Source organism: Python bivittatus, unplaced genomic scaffold (genome assembly GCF_059951505.1).
Source record: "Python bivittatus isolate LINGU-HERP-01145 unplaced genomic scaffold, Pbiv_v1 ctg000480_np1212, whole genome shotgun sequence".
NCBI lineage: Eukaryota > Metazoa > Chordata > Lepidosauria > Squamata > Pythonidae > Python > Python bivittatus.
Window position 1 is genome coordinate 23282407 of NW_028277075.1, and position 17756 is coordinate 23300162.

The following is a 17756-nucleotide window of genomic DNA, read 5'->3' on the forward strand; positions in this document are numbered from 1 at the left end:
AGACAAGAAAGGGAGGGTAAAGATGGGAAAGCCGTTTGTTCATACGGTCCAACCCTGTGATACGTTTGACCACCTGGGCCAGGGCTGAGTTTGCAAATAAAATTACCATTCATGTGCAGAAGTAGTGTTAGCGCCCCCTACTGGGGAATGAATCGCATCAATTACGGCGGTCCCTGTGTCAAAGGAGCGCCGCCCCGCCCACAGAGAGTTAACTCTTCCACGTTCTACGCCACCGTTCGCACCCGGCACAAGCCGTTCTATTTGCATGTCCTTCTGTCCAATCAGAGGCGGCAACGTTAGGAAGGAGCCAATCAGGCCGAAAGAGCTGCTGGGGTTGGTGGCGGTTAATATTTGAACGTAGACGGTGGAGAGAGTCACAGAGCAGGTTTGGGGGATTTGGCTAACGCGCACCCGGCGGGGCGAATGAACGTTTGGAGGGTTTGCCTTCCGTCGTCTTGGGCCAAAGCAGGTGAAGGGGAGATGCGTGTGGTTGTTTGTGTGCTACAGTGTTGGGATTTCCTTGCGGCAAAAAATTAAAATGATCTCCCTCCGCTCCGTAAAGGATTCACTGTTTTAACGGAAAGGAATATTGAATTAATTGCAGCAATAGTTCACAGAAACAGGTGAAGACGGAGAAGTTAAAACGATATACCCCATTATCCAGCGCTCTTTTAATCCCCTCAAGTTGTTACATAAAAGAATCAAAACCGTGGAGTTTTCTCTCAAACAGGAATCATTTGTGAAGATGATGTCAGGATTACTGGTGCAACTACAGTTGTGATCATACACCACTGAGCAGAGCATCCTTTATGCCTGCTTTTGTTGTTATGCTTGTAATTATGATTGCCCATCTTTCAGCAGTTACCTTATGGTCCTGTCTGTATATTACTGAATAGGCCAACAAGCAGGTTACCATGGCTTCAGATGGGAATGAATGGGAACTGAGCAAAGAAAATGTGCAGCCTCTGAGGCAGGGGCGAATAATGGCTACTTTGCAAGGAGTTCTGGCTCAGCAAGATGTTTCTACTCATACAATTATTCAGCAGCAAAAAAGGTGAGTGTGGTGTATCTCAGTACTGCATGCATCTTGTTTAAGGTTCTTGCTTTAAAATAAGGCATGGCTTCATTTTACACACAGATAGGATTGCTGGGTGTTTAGTAGGGATCCTGCTGCAAAGATACATTTCATGATTGAACCCCTATGGAAATATATCTGGATGTCTGATAGGTTTGTTTTTCTCTGATGGTCTTGAACGTTTTAATATAGGTGCCTTATTCAAATGTACTGTGGATGTACTGTATGTGCAACAAACTATATCTGGCATGGAGAGATCCCTTTAGGAAATAGTTTCCTGAGGTTTTTCTTTGTGTGAAAAGATTCAAATCTAAGTGTAATCTGAAGAGTATAGCTATTTAGAAATAGTTACGTACATTCTCTTGACTGTAACATGTTTTTATATTTGGTCAGGCCAAAGTTCCATTTAGTCTGTACCAGCTTCTCCTGGGGCAAAAGTTTTCTGAGGTCTAAGGAAAAGAAGTCTTATGTAGTCCTGGTATATGAAATTGAAGTAGGCAGTTAACTTGGATGCTTCTGCATAACATGCATAATATTAGCCATACCACATTGCTCTTATTCAAGTGGCAACAGTAGTAGCATGTGATGGTTATTCACTTCACATCAGTCACATACTATTTTTAGGGTTGTGCCAGCTTTGAAAATGATTTGGAATAAATGCTTTGAGCCTTTCACAAATGTAGCATTTCTTTGATATTCATTAAAGTGGCCTGACTTTTTTCACATGAACCTAATAAAAAGGTGCTGTTGCTTTATGGAATCTATTCATTAAAATTAATGACTTGTACAGAAGCCTAGAAAAAAAATCAGGGTGCTCTAATGAATAGCAGAGAACCACTGTGGAAAGTCTAAAGCACATCTTCCAGATAATGTTTAAGCATGTACAGCTATACTTTTCATTTATTATTACTGTATTCTTGGCAAGGATTTTCCAGTTTATAGTGTGTCGTATACACTCTGTTCTCTAAAGGTCTGATTTTTGCATCCTGTCTTAATTTGAAAATACTTTTTCTAGCTCTTTAGACATTTATTTATGTGTAATATTTATATAGCTGGGTGGCTTACAATAAAAAACTAATATAGCAGTATAAAAATCAACAATTAAAACATTAATATATAATGAAAAAGGCATACATTTGACTATAATTTCAGGGCATTTGAATCTGAAATTCGCTTTTACTGTGGAGATGATCCATTGGACATCTGGGACAGGTATGCTTAACTTTGTAAGTGAAACATGGAAAAATTTAATTTTCAAATCTAGGTGTTCTTGTTTTCCTTGTATTTATAATTATTTTTTAATATCACTAGGTATATCAAATGGACAGAACAGACCTTCCCTCAAGGAGGTAAAGAGAGCAATCTTTCTGCTGTTTTGGAGAGAGCTATTCAAGCCCTGAACGAACAGCAGAGATATTACCAAGACCCCCGCTATCTTAGCCTCTGGCTTAAATTTGTGAGTAATACTATACGTATTATTTTGTGCCCAATTCATTGTCTGGCAAATGTTATTTAAGCAGATTACAATACCTTGCCATATGCAGTGAACAGCAATATTTTCACACAAAACTTTCTTTGTGGGAACTGTCCCTGCTTATGTGATCATATAGCAGCAGTATTGCACTAATTTATAATGTGTTGAGCTCTCTATGTCACTAAATTGTGCTTAACCTTCTCCCATTACAAAATCACAGCATCATAATAATAATTAAAAAACAGAATAAATCTAAACAGAAAGATATATGTACCATAATAAGTTTTCTTATTGATTGAAAGGCCAAAGATCATCAGAAAGCATAAAGTCCATCTAATGTCATCCCAGCCAGCCCACCTACCCTTCAGATAACATATGCTTCAGGTTAAATTGTTCAAAAATGCATTCAGCAAAGAGGGCACAACCACTGCAAAATAACTCTCCTAACCATCTGATTCACCTAGTTTGATGAAAACTTTTTATTCTGGTCCATGACCATAATCAAGTTTTGATTTGATGAAGACTTTAGAAGATTATTTTGATGTCTAGGATATGCAGTAGGAGATATTTATTCAGATAATATAGCCAAAACTATTTAGGCTTTCAGTTATTTATACTCTTTGAATTGGGGCTGAAATGAATGGGCAATTAGTGCAAATTATACAGTTTACATATCTTAGTTTTGTATCATTCTTGTTATTAATTTTGCTATCTTAATTTGAATTAGCTAGTGTTTCCATGCTTTTTCAAAGGCACCAGTTACAAAAGAAATTGAATAATAGAAGCAGAAGTTATTAGAACTTTTTCGTGTAGGAGTATAATTGTTATATAAACTTAGCTGTTCTACTGATTCTAGTGAAAACACTGGATCCAAGACACTCTTACATTATTAAATTGATTGTTTAGGCAAGCTATAACTCTTCAGCTCAACAACCTACAAAGAGTATCTCCATCTTACTTGAGTGTACTCAGTTTATTGCTGTATTCAGGTATTTACTTAGGGAAAAGAGAATGACTCCTCATACTGATACATTTCAGTCCATATCTCCAGATAATTTTTCCTAGCTGCTATATAACTTTGTATGCCGCTCAGAGTCACATATGTGAGATGGGCAGCTATATAAATTTACCAAATAAATATAAATGTTGAACAGCTGAGGGATAAAATACAGTTATAGAAGGCAATAACATAAGTGACAAAGACCAAAAAAATAATCCTCCTATTAATTGGCAATTAAATAGGAACTGAACCATTAGAGCATGGTATCTCCAGCACCCAATCCAGATATTCTTGTTCCTGGAATCTTTTTAGAGAACTATCAAAAGCTGCAGAGACATCCAAGAAAATCAGTGCTTTCCCTGCCCGTTTCTCAGTAAAGACCACCAAAACAATATTGTTTTGTCCCAAAAGTAAGCCTGATGCTTGATTAGAATTGATTTAGCTATATGAGTTTTATTCCAGTGTGTCTGAAATTGATTAACAATAACCTGCTGAAAGAGCTTACCCAGAAAGGAGATGTAAGTAACTGGATTACAGTTTTAAACTTCTGAGTCTGGAATAGACCGTGAATTTATAACTCTTGGACGTGGTCAGAAATGCCCTCTCTTAGATGTAATAAGCATGAACGGTAAAAGTAGTCAACCGCATTTCCTAAGTAACTTGACCACATCCTTGATTCTCAGTGCCACAATATTAGTTTAGAACTGCATACAATGGATAAGAGCATGGTGAGACAAGTAATTAGAATGGGGTAAGAGAAACAAGGCTACCTGGCCTGAGTAATAAGGAGTGTTTTTAAAGAACAGAAATAACTTTGCTAGATAATGTTTTAAGGCAGCAAAATGGATCGCATGCCTGCACCTACTGACTTAATTCATTTGTTCATCTGTTTCAGTCCTTGTAAACTGAGAGAACATAGCAGAGTGCAGAAATGCACAGTAATGCATCTATTTCTATGGAATCCAATCCCTCAAATAAAGGCAAATTTATGGGCCAGAAAGCTCAAATTAGAGATTTTAAAGAAGGAAAACTTGATTTTTGGCTACTGGTTAGGCCAGGGATTCTGTTTCACTTCAGTAGGAATGTGTACAAAAGAGAAATATGTTTTAAGCATGAAACAAACTTGTTCAGAAAACTGTGCCAAACCATTCCAGATCAGCCATGATTCAGCAGAAACAAAACCTAGAACTTTGGTGCACTGGATTTCAGCCAAAACAAAATTGGAGGGCTGGAGGGTCCTGAGTAGAGCAAAGTTGGGACATGTCACTCCCTCATTCCATCCTTCATATGCCTTGGGTGCCCTTCACTATCCCTTACCTCAGCCATCAATGTCCCAGCAAGGCATCTTCCATCAGCTCACTCATCTCTGATTTTCCCAGCCCCTTCCTTTCCTTCTGCCACTGCCCATATATTCCATAGCCAAGTAAACCCCTCAGCTTTGTTTCCTGCCCATCTCCCCCTGAAACCACTTCTTCCCAGAGCAGGTCTCTATCTGGTACAAAACACCCTTGTTTCTTTCTGGATAGTTTTCTGAATTCTCCCAACCTCCATTTTATCTGAGGACATAAGGGCTAGAAGTAGAGCTATATGGAGTTACAAGTTACTGAATTCTGAGTTCCTCTTTAAAAAATTGTAACATGAACGTGTTTTTTTTTTCTTGTCTCTGTTTTCCAGGGGAACTGTTGCAGTGAACCTTTGGATCTCTATAGCTACCTGCATAGCCAGGCAATAGGCACTACACTAGCACAACTCTACATTACTTGGGCAGAGGAACTGGAGGCAAGGGGGAATTACAAGAAAGCTGATACGATATTCCAGGAAGGGATCTTTTGTAAAGCAGAGCCTTTGGATAAATTATTGTCCCAGCACAGGTACTCTATGAAAACTGAGAGATAATAGTTTGACTTTACAGAAAGCTGATCAAACACAATGTTTTTTTTAACACATTACAGTAATGGATAAGGTACTTGTAATCTGTCTCACATTTAACCTGCACCTGCATAATCAGCCTCTCTTCATCCCCCCTCAAAACCTCACCCCAATTTAAATCATACAGTAGCTATTGTATATGCCTGATGAAGTGAGCTGCAGCTCACAAAAGTTATGCCTTTTAATAAAATTTGCTAGATGGACAAAGTGCTACCCGACTTCTGATTTTGATCCTGTGGGAATGATAGTTGCATAGCTGAACTGGGAAGAATTTAGCGAAGGTGCCTTGTGAAAAATCTCCGTGTGTGGATAACTTTGGATCCAGACAGTGTGATTTGTGAGAATGCAAAAAGGTAGGAATGATAGCTGAAGTCTTGCTATTTCTGTTCATAGGGAGTTCCAAGCCCGTGTGTCTCGACAGGCTTTGGAAGAGCTAGAAAATGATGGTGATGTTGAGGAGCAGATGGATAGTTCTGTTTCTGAACCACAAAGATCCACACTGGCAGAACTGAAGGGGAGAGGAAAGAAAGTCATAAAAGCCCCAATTAGTCGTGTAGGAAATGCTGTAAAATGTAAGTTGCTATTTTGCTATTATAATTTGCCAGTTATTTATAAAAGATAGATATTTAATTATGTGATGATGTGTTGTAGTCCCAAGCCAAGGACAGAGACTCCAATATCCGCCACCTCAGCAAGCATCCATTCGTCCGACTTTTTCTGTATTTGATGAAAACAAAATGGCAGATTCTCCACCTGATCTTCCAGTACTTGTACCACAGCCCTGGGTTGCCCCTCCACCCACAAAATCAAAGGAGAATGAATTGAAAGCAGGCCCTTGGACCATGGGCAGGGTAAGAGATAGGAAACCTGCTAAATGCAGATAGAATATATAGCATGTCAGTATAAACATCTTGATGTATTCAAAAAAAAATAACAGCTTGCTAGTAAGGATGTAGAGTTCACATTGCCTTTATTAGCACTGTCTTTAGATTTGTGTATTCTAAATCTTCTCCCCTTGAATACATTTAGGCACCACAAATTTTCAAGGTACTTTGAATGTTTTCTGGTTATTAATGTCACTTTCACATTACTCTTGTAATGTTTTGCTCACAGCAACTGGCTGCTTATTAATCTGAAAGTTCAGATTAATAGAAGTCTGCTTCTATTTACTGATTTTATAATACAAAATTTACAGATTGTATAATTTATACTTGCAGAAATTGTGTATTAATTTACTTTAAATGATGAGGTTGAATCACCACTCCGCATTCCCTCTCTTGCCAATCCTAATAAATGTTACAGCTACTGACAAAACAAACTGGGATCAAGACCTTTCTCTTCCAATTTTTTTCTTTATTTACTTCCATATTTTAGCATGTTAAGTTTTTTATGGAATTATTTATAAAATGTTTAGTAATATCACCATTTCATTAGATTTAAATTTTAAATCCACATTTTCTACCTGGCAAGGTAACTTACAATACAAAAATAATGCTCAAATGTGTTTTAAAGGTACAGTGGAAGTGACTAAAAAAACAAAGTTTCACAGTGACTCTCTAGGAAAATAGTATCATTTTATCTCTGGGATCACGTAGTTGAATTGTCTGTGATTCCTGCTTCATCTTATAGTAGTTGGACTGAACTAATGAATGTGGATTGTTTAGCTGAAGGCACAAAGCATTTACTATTTACTGAGATAAGCAAATATTAAATAGTAATAATGTGACTCTGACACTTACTGTTTAGAATTGAATGGCCAAATAAATATGACTTTAGGGTTAAAATTAGCTGGTCCAGAACTGAAGTGGCTTAATAGTGAAGCTTTTAGCCATGTTTTGTATTTATATCTCTATAAGAAATACAAGAATTAAGAAGGTTGGTGTGATGCCTTATTATGTCAGGGACTATAGATACAATATCCACAAGCCAAACAAGGTCCATTGGTTGATGTATTAAGATAAATATGTGTTTTGTTTTAGCGTCCTCGAAGCAATATGGATTCCAGTGTTCTCGCTTCTGCTGTAACCCCCAGTTTTACTCCATATGTTGAAGAGTCCGCACAGCAACAAGCCATGTAAGATTCCTGCCTTAGTCTATTAAATAACTGAGCAAGGAAGAAGGGCTCTTAAAACTCTGCTGTGGTGGGCTGTACTATTAGACCTGTGGCTGCGGGATCTCTGACCACGTCTCTATCGTTTTATTCAACAAATTTGAGAATAATCGAATTTGAGTAATCAATATGGATGGTTGTCTTCCTTGGAGAAGACTGTTTTATCTTGTGTAATAACTTAATTCCAAAGAACTAAAATGGTCTTCCAATTTCTAGATCAAAGGAGAAATGCTGGGTATATTATTATTTTTTCTTCTAGCCTCCAAGAATGAAACTAAAAGCCAGTGAATGTAATTTTGCTCAAAAACAGTTAAGAATAGAACAAATGAGCAGTAAATATTTACGTACTTACCCTTACTTACCCTTATTTATACTATGAGATGTAACTAACTCTTTCAGTAGTGAGCTGTGCGCCATTTTTATGTGTCTTTTTAGTAGAACTACTTACTTCTTATAAGGAATGACAAAAGACAATTTAAGAAACATTTTTATTTTTGCATCTGCTAAAACTATAAAATACTCTTCACAACTTCATTTCCAGAAAATAGATGGTTTGCTTTGTTTATAGCCATTTTTCTGTATTAATATCCTTTCTGATTATTTGTGTTGTTAAATATTGCTGTTATGTATTTATCTGGATATATTGCTTGCTGACAAAAGTAGTCCTCATCTGGGAAGATTTTCTTTTTGTTGTTGTTGTTGTGGAACAGGGTTGTGATAGAATGCTATATGAATAATTTCCAAAGTATCGTTTGAAGTTTTAATTGCTTGCAAGATTAGTCGTCGTAAATAGCAAAACCTATATCCTGTTGGACAATTTGGCTTGTAGTCGTACCTGTGATATTAAAATCTGTTGGGTGCTGTGAATTTTTTTATTGGCAAACATGGAGGATGATATAGATCAGTGTTTCTCAACCGTGGCAACTTGAAGACGTGTGGACTTCAACTCCCAGCATTCCCCAGCCAACATGAGGTATAGATGTGGGAGAAATGCATCCCTAAAGAGTTTGAGCACATCCTCTGTGGAAGGCCCCTCTGGTATACTTGCAGAAAGTTCCCTCCATACAAATCAACTGCAATTAGTGGAGGCTTTGTGGGCCAAATAAAAAGTTATCCCAGAGGAAATGCAGAAGCAGGCCTTTTAAAACCAAGACCTCCCTATTCTCTTGTGAGGCATCATCTTATGCCAACTCCAGTCTTTATATACATGGTTTATTTCCCTTTGGAACAAATGTGAGGAATTTTATTTTAAACTCCAAACCTGATGATAATTGGGGTTGTGGTCAAATTAAGTTTCCTCACCCTTGGAGCATCAGTTATCACAGTGGCAGCCAGTTTGGAAATTACAGGCTTTGTTCCTTCCGCCATCTCCTCCAGAGCTGCTTGCTCTTGCTTTTATTTTCCTGAAAAAAATGCCCTGTAATTTCCCTTATGAGTTCTTATAACAGTTTTTCATTAGGGATCAGAGCTTTTTTTTTTTTCTTACATGTTTAAAAATGTATCTTTTCACTGATGACAAATTATTCTTCCTAATTTCTTGATTATTTGTACTTAATCCACCCTTTCTTTGTTCCATGCTTCTTTTAGGACTCCTCATAAAATAGAGTCGAGCATTAACTGTGTATTAAGTGCTCGAAAACCTGGGAAAGAGGAGGATCCACTACATCGTGTGCAGAGCCATCATCAAGATGGGCAGGAAAAGAAAGAACAGCCCATGTATTGTAAAGAGAGAGTCTATGCTGGAGTAGAGGAGTTCTCCTTAGAAGAGATCAGAGCTGAAATCTACAGAAAAAAGAGAAGGGAAGGTATTAGATCCAAAACCAGAAAAAAGACATTCCAGAATTGCTAAATGTCAACATTTTAAGAGTTATGGGAGGGAATGCACTGATAATTTCCAAAGGTTGCCATATTCAGTTTCATATGGTTTTTGAAAGAGATTTGAAGAGCACCTTTGGATTATGCTACAAATCAAGCAATCTCTGTCCTGCCATTGTAATATGGCTTTGTTTAGTCGTTAAGTCGTGTCCAACTCTTCATGACCCCATGAACCATATTGCGCCAGGCCTTCCTGTCCTTCACTGCCTCCCTGAGTTTGCTCAGTTTCATGCTCATGTAATATGGCACATATTTTTAAAGAGGGAATTTCCTCCTTGTAGAAGTTTTTCTTAAGCTGGGGAAAGAATGCTGCAATTTTAATTTTCTAATGAGCCCTTAAATATAAGTGGCAGGACATGTCTTAATGTGCATGAGCCCTCTTTATCTAAACAAGAACTGGTGATGGAAGATTAAAAAAAAGGCCTGCATATTCAAAAAAGAATGTAAGCTGTTTTCCTTTCCCATCTTTTATTCCAGAATATATGTGCTAGTTTGCAAATCCTTTTCAGTATTGATTCCACACAACAATTTTGTGACTAGGAGTCTTTATAACAAATCATTTGTTTATTTTAATTATGTTTTAGGATGGAGCTACACATGGTGCTGCCATTGGAAATGGTATCCTAGTTCTGAGCTTATTTTTTAATGATTTAGTGAACGTTCTTAGTGTTATGATGCTGAATATCTGGAATTTTATATTTATGTAGGCTAGGAGTCTAAACAATGTATGCAATCCTTGTAGCATTTTGCTACACAGCCTTTTGCTGTGAAGATTATACTTTGGTTTTTTTTCTTTCATATAAAAGAACTACAGACCTTAGCACAAAAAAAAGCTGAGTTGCAAAGGAAGATTGAAGAAATGGAAAAAGTAGTGAGAGAGCAGCAAGAAAACCATAAGCAGAAATTAGGCGTACAGGTAATAGTCTATTTTGACTTCAGGTAGGTTTATTACTTAACTCCTGTGTAATTGCATTATACTGATGCTTGTTGACCAACTTCTATTGTTTATTCAATGATCACAGCAACAAGTGGAGCAAGAGACTGCGGCTGAATTTTCTGCTGTGTCAAAGGATTTGAAATTTTCCCCAACTGAACAGCAACATGTATTAGATACTGAACCAATTGTTGAAGGATTTCTTCCAGAGTGTTTTTCCTTGAAAAGGTAATGGGAAGATGGCTTTGCCGAAGATAATTTTTTTTTTAAAAAAAGCCAATATTGCAAAATTCTATGCTGAAACAAACTATTACTACACACATATATTTAAATAAACAAATATCAGTAGATCTATCTGTTAATTTAACCAGAGCTCTGTTTTCCATTTTACATCCTGTCTTCTTTTTTAAAGCAATTTTGAACTAGCTGAAAACAATCAGTGCAAGAATTCAAACTCCAGCGGTAAGTTATATTTATAGATTTCTTTAAATCCTAACCTTGAGTCCAACCAAAGGCAAGAAAGGAAGTATTGTTATATGAATCCCCTATCCGTCAGTGAAGCGAGTTAGGTCTGTCTTTTCTTTTCTGAGAGCATGAAAGAACAATAATCAAATTGCAACTTGAAGCCTTCCTTAGTTAGCTCGCCTTGCAGGGAGAGAAGTTCCTCAGTTCTAGTTGAGGGATAAGCTGCCTCCCTCCTAGCCATTATACAGCCACTCACCTAGTTTAACATTATCTAAGACATTTTAGCCAACGTTATCATGTAGCATCTCAGATGAGTATTATATCTGTAAGCTCTCAGTTATAGTGTTGGTGGGAAAGCATTTGACCATTTTCTATTGTATGAACCATTTTGTTTCCCTATTTCCCCTCTCTGTATGTTCGTTTATAAAGTTTCTTAGAGGCTGAATCTGGAAGTCTTGGGTGGATGCTTTGATTGTCTGAAAAGGGACTTGGCCATTTTTATGTGCCTAATCTTCTTGGAAATGGTTATTGTATTTATCTGAGCTGTATATTTGAAGAAAGTGTAGACACAAGATACTAGAACCAAGTACAGACAGCAGCAGGTGGCAGGTGCTGAAAGGGTTATTTAAAGCCTATGTCTACTGGAGATAGGTGAAAGAGTTTTTCTGCCATTTTCCCAATCACATAATGACACTATTTACAAGACTCTTAGTGGAAAAGCCAGATAACAGTTTGTTGTATGGTCATTTTTATTTTCTAACTGATGAGAAATGCAGTGTTCTTCCAAAATTTCTATTTCTATTTTGGAGGAAGGGATTGAGACTAGGGATGACTGTTTCTTGTGGTAATTATATCTCACTCTGTCTAGGGGAGGTATGTACATACAGGTAATCCTCGCTTACTGACTTCCTCATGTAGTGACCATTTGAAGTTATGACAGTGGAAAAAAAAACCCTAGCTTTGTGACCAATTCTTGCATTTATGGCCATTGCAGTGTCCCATGGTTATGTGATCGCAATTTAGGCACTTTGCAACTGGTGTGCATCTATGGCCATCTCAGTGTCCTGCGGTCACATGATCACCATTTGCATGCTTCACAACCAGCTTGTGACAAGCAGAGTCAATGGAGAATGCAGACATGCAGAAGTAGAATTGCCGCAGTCATGATTTTTCAGTTAGCATCCACGCTGCTTCACTTAATGATTAAAGAGGAAGTAAGGTTGAAGTTTGTTGTGGTGATGTGATTTTCTGCTTAGCAACTGAGTTTCCGGTCCCAATTGTGGTTGCTAAGCAAGAATTACCTGTAGTGCTTCACCTCCTACATGGTTTCTTCATAGTAATCACATAGGTTAGACTGAGAGAGTTACTGGTGTCTAAGTGCACGAGCCTGATTATGAGTGGGGATTTGAGCCTACTCAGATATAAACCCCTGGACTGTATTAACTCATTCTGCTGGAGGACTGCCAACTGCCAACAATTATCATTTACAAGAGTTGGCATAGAAAGTTTTTAGGTGAGAGTGTAATTCTGTTAACCTCACTATAATGCAATCTGCTGGTGAGGCATTGCTACCTTCAGAAAAAGTTTATGAAGTCAATGAATGTGGAGATAGGATATTAAAATGCTCTTGACAATTATATTGTTAATATACTCAGAAACAGCAACTGGAAAATTTTAAGCCAATCACTATAAAACTCAACAACTTATCTTCCAGATGCGGAGATCTCTCCTGCTGTGAATTCTTCTATGCTTTTCTCTATTTTTGATGAGTCATCTGCTCTAGAAAATAAGACTGCCAGGTAGGCATAAGCAGTATTTTTTAATAGTAATAAGTAGTATCTTTCAGCAAGTTACTGGTCTGGTATTTTAAGTAAAATTCTAGAATTCAGTGAATTTTCAGTGTCAGCAAAATATGCATTTGTTTTATCTTTTAGTCTTTCTCTTGGCCTTTCACTGGTATGTGGCAAACATCCTCTTGTGGTTCGCAAACTTTCAGAAAGTATCACTGCCAAGGAAAACATACCTCCTGAAAATTCAGTAAGTTTTCATAGCTTCATTTGATGGATATTACGTGAATATATTTTGCTATGAAATGGATACTTAAAAACCCATTATATCTTCCTATCTTTACAATAGTACATTCATCAAAAATGTGTTTGCAGACATAGCAGACAGCAAGCAACAAATTGTATGGTTCTACCATCTTATATCTGTGAATGTACATATTTAAAAATACACAGATATGGCTAGGGCCAACTGTCTGAGTTGGATCTGTAACCCAGTCCTATCTGATTCTTAACAACTTGTATGATTTATAAAGTGAGGAAAAGGTTTAAGTTTCATCTACATATAAAAGCTTAATTTCAAACTTGAAAAAATAATATATGTCTTTTGATTAAGGTTACATTCCCTTTATGGTAATTTATCAGAAATTCTATACTGGCAGTTTGCCAAATGTAGTGCAAGATGGGATGCTTATGATGACCTTTCCCCATCTGTACTATCTTGCAGCTTTCAGGAGAGGTGTAGATCACTTTTACCAGAAATGTGGTTTGCTAGGGCAAGGCTTTTGGAATCACTCTAAAGGTTGCCTGAAATTAAGTCAAGTGCCACAGATTGCATATCCCCTTTTTCTTGTGTTTTATGTATCCTCTGCACAATCCCAAGATAAAGTTCTTTATTATTAGGTGATGCCTTTGTCTATCTGCACACATAAACACACACACAAATGTTATAGCATTCCAATTAATTGACTCTGGATGAACAATTCATAAATGAAAACAACTCTCCTTCAAACCAGCATAACAATATAATATAATGTAATATAATATAAAATAAATTGCTGATCCGTGTTACCTTATGCAACAGTGTATTTCAGAAAAACATTGTTGCACAAAATAGTTTAAAAGTTAAGAAGCATAATTCTAGATATAGACTAATAAGCAGGAAAGAATGTTATGCCAGCTATCGTAATAGGTAGTTTTAAAGAACCAAAACTTGCTCGCTTTTCTGTAACAATTCATTTTTTGCTGAAATTTATTTTATGTAGAATCAAAGCAAAAGTGGTCTTTTCTGGAAATTAAAAATAACTATGATGCCAAAATCTACATCATGTGTTGGGGACTGAGCATTTGAAAAATTGTATGTAAAAGTTTACAATTGTTGCTAAAATAATTCAGGGGATAAATCTATTTTAATAGAACTCCAAACTAATTATTTTGTCTTACAAGGTCTATCTGTATCACAGAATTACCTATTATATCAGAGATAGCCATGCTAATCTCTTCTGCATTTTTCTGTAGGATGAACTTCATGGAATTGAACCCTTGAGTGAAGTTGCAATTGTCACAGGCTCGCATAAGAACAAAACCCTGTGTCCTAATCCCGAAGACACATGTGATTTTGTTAGGGCTGCCCATTTAGTGTCAACACCTTTCCACGGAGTAACAGAACAGAGAAATCAGCTGGGTGACAAACTAGAGCAAGAATGTCTGGAGTCTAAGACTACACCTCTGAATCAACAAATAGCTGTTAGCGAAGAACAGTATGATGAGGCCATCTATGTGAAAAAATTGAGGTAACTCAGTTGGGAGATCAACAGCTTTTGAATGTTTGTATAGGATTGAGCACACAGTTGTCCTGGTTGCATACATTATGAATTATATAATTCACAGGTTTTCATGGTTTTCCCAGATTGCTTACCTAATTCTGCAACAAATTCTCCCATTGCTTAGTAGAATATCAAGATAATTACATACTATCATTGCTTCCAGGAATTTTTATTATGTAAAATTTTATGTAAACATGAGGCCCATTTCTTATCTTACCATGAGTAGTATCCCAGGACAAAATTATATTTGAATGGATTCTAATGAGACAGCTACTTATAGTAATAAATCATGGATTATGTTAAAAAATAATGCATTATGCATTTGTCTCCCATGCTTTTCAATCTCTATATGTGAAACTGCTGGGGAAGGTTATATGGATGGTCCATTGATGACATACTACTTACCTTCTAACTTTAAGGAAGTTGGAGGATCTAAATTCTCAGTTCAGAAAAAAATATCCAGTTTAACGTGTGCTCTTTGGAGTTGTTGAATGCTTGAATAAGCTTGCAAGATGTAAATCTGATACATCTTTCCCAATTATGTGTAGTCCAATTTTGGAGGCAAGTCAGGAAGATACCAGATCTTCAGCATCTTCAGGTTCCCCAACACAAATCTCTACTGTTAAATTTCAACAAATTCCAGAGAAACTGGAATTGGTTCACACTACTGATGAAATCACCAATGATGCTGAAAATGCCTCTGGTGAGTCTGCAACTGACAACTTACTTTCTTATTCCAGGCTCACTGCATGTACCCAATAAATATAAATTTGTAACTGCCTTCTGGAAATTGCAGCAAGAGTAGTTGGAGGGTTAATATTTTTTTAAGGGAGAATATTGTGCTACTAGCCTTGGAAAAAGGAGTGGTATACCCTCTCAGTTATCTCCTGATCCAATCACTCAGTCTCCAATCTTTGCTTTTTAGGAAAGGTTGTAAAAAGGTGGTTGGCAGGGGTAGCTGCAGAGAATCCTAGAATGAAATGTATTACCTGAGCCTCTTTCAGTTATGTTTTAGGCCTGGTCAGACAGAAATAGCATTGGTCATTCTTGTTGGGATCTGGATGGTGTGTGCCCCACTTGCTTAGACCTCTGGGTAGCATTCAGTAACAGTAATCATGGTATCTTTCTGGAGTGCTTACAAGGGTTATGAGTGGAGGCATAATTTTTGCTGTGGTTCCACTTTTACCAAAGTGGTGGTTTTAGTCAGTAGCTAGTGAGAACAGTTGAGTCCTTGGTGCTCCAACTTGGGATGCAGCAGGCTTCAGTCCTCTATCCTGTGTTTAATATTTCTATGAAAGTACTGTGACAGACCAACTCTCAGTTGAGGTGAGGAGCTATCAGCATGCTTTATGTATACCGTTTATGTATTTATCAACTCTTATATTGCCTCATTCACATAGTGACTCAGTTGTAAACCCCCCAGGCTGAGCTGGAAATGCTGTGAAAGTCTTGAACTGGTACCTAGAGGCTGAGACACTTGAATGGGGCAAAACAAACTCAAACTAAACACTGCCAAGACAGAGTTGTTGGCCAGCAACCATCATGACTATCTAGTAACATCACCCCTGGTGGTTGCTCCTGATTGGATCACATTTCCCCTGGAGGAGCTGGTTCATGATACAGGGGGTGGTCATGGCTCTTGCTAGATCAACAGAGAGATTCCTTGGCCAGGACAACTTTGCCTGGTTACAACTGGTGTGTAAGTTATAGCCCTATCTGAACCAGGAAGCCTTATTATTATCATCAAATTATTGTTACTACTATCAAATTTAAGACCAAGATTACTAGCTATCTGAGCTAAATAGAAACTTGTGAATTCACTTTTGAAACATTTGAATTTTTATTATTAAAGCTGCAATTCTTAAGTTCATACACACTCTATAAGTAAGGAACAAAGTGTATACCATAATCTGGTCTTACATTAAGCGGTTCCATTATGATTAGAAAATTCTCAGGTTATTGAGCTTCTAGATTAACTGTATAGACTTTTTAAATTCCATTCTTGTTTTTAATATATAGTAGCACAGGGAAGGATATGTGTAATCATTAACGATTACATTGGAAATAAATCTGCAGCAGCATTAGGAACAGCTTTTGGTTTTCTTACTTTCCTTCCCAGAGACAGGATTTATTATAATAATGAGATAATTAATTAATATGGTAATTGATTCAATTAATAATTGAAGCCTGTATCAGTAGTATGCCAGGAATTGTTTGAATGAGAGAGTATTTGCAAGGTTTCCTAGCATTAGTGGTCTGTGCCCTATACAGGAGGCAGCAAATGGTGTGGCTTCAGTGCCTGAGACATTTGGAAGGTATGTTTTGGGGCTGCCAAGAATTAGCAGGGAGTTTTGGAACAGAGCAACTTGAGTTTTGCTGCTTTGCACTTCCATTTCATATCTTTGGAGGACTGACTTGGAGGGGTAGGGCGTGTTTGGATACTGTCCCAAAGTTAACTGGATTCTTGGTTCACGCAAAGTTGTATTATATGCTAATAAGGGTAAAAATACCAAGTCAGGCTAGTAATGCTTTCAAGTATCAGGCAAGAAAATGCACATTGGTAATATAAAACACTAATATCCTGAAGAAAAAAAATGCTTACTTGAATAGCAATATTCCGTTATTAATAGCAAAGATAGAGGAAAATTGCTATATGGAATTGTTATCTGACAGATTTGATATGGTCTTGGTTTTTTTAAGATGACTCTCCTGAGGGTTTGCAGAACACGGAATGCAAACAGTTCTTGCGGCGTCTTCCAGATTTGTTGACCAAGGCATCTGGTTTTAAGCTGGAGGCTCAGCTTATGCCTTGGATGGAACTGGAAAAAGAAGTTAATTTAGGTGAGGATTATTATATTCTTCTGTTATGGTATAATCTGTTTTAATAATAGACTCTAGAAGGAGGGTGGGAAAACGATGGGTAGCATGTAACCCCAGGACCCCATTTGTCCTCCCAGGTCCCCTTAGAATGTATGAAGCGGAATTCTTAAAACTTTCTTTAACTTGGGGAGGTTAAAGGTCAAAATGGGTGACTTGAACCTTACTAAGATGCGCATCTCCCTTCTTAAGTCTGGCTCCATTAGGCCAATTTTCTTTTTTTATGTTGGGTTTCAAATTGCCGAAACAGAGGAAAAAAATCAGTCTCTTCTACTCTAGTAATGTCATAAGCAGATACAAAGGCAAAAGACTGCCTCCAAGGTAGAAAAATTTGACATTCTTGCATTGTGATATATAAAACGTTGGGAGCTCTGTTAAGACAATATTTAATTTTTCCTTCTAATTCA

General features: G+C 37.2%; 1 protein-coding gene across 1 annotated transcript in view; it reads left to right on the forward strand.

Annotated features, from left to right (window-relative positions):
• Positions 1–346: 346 nt before the first annotated feature.
• The window catches only part of BUB1B (BUB1 mitotic checkpoint serine/threonine kinase B), a 29667-nt gene continuing 12257 nt past the window's right edge, over positions 347–17756 (forward strand). The window contains exons 1-17 of the mRNA XM_007437142.3: positions 347–469; positions 897–1054; positions 2228–2287; positions 2387–2531; positions 5224–5420; positions 5872–6050; positions 6130–6329; positions 7458–7552; positions 9176–9393; positions 10270–10379; positions 10486–10625; positions 10810–10859; positions 12577–12661; positions 12797–12899; positions 14165–14439; positions 15021–15175; positions 17173–17313. Coding sequence (XP_007437204.2) covers positions 915–1054; positions 2228–2287; positions 2387–2531; positions 5224–5420; positions 5872–6050; positions 6130–6329; positions 7458–7552; positions 9176–9393; positions 10270–10379; positions 10486–10625; positions 10810–10859; positions 12577–12661; positions 12797–12899; positions 14165–14439; positions 15021–15175; positions 17173–17313 — 2293 coding nt within the window. The 5' untranslated portion in view covers positions 347–469; positions 897–914. The remainder of the gene's footprint in view (positions 470–896; positions 1055–2227; positions 2288–2386; positions 2532–5223; positions 5421–5871; positions 6051–6129; positions 6330–7457; positions 7553–9175; positions 9394–10269; positions 10380–10485; positions 10626–10809; positions 10860–12576; positions 12662–12796; positions 12900–14164; positions 14440–15020; positions 15176–17172; positions 17314–17756) is intronic.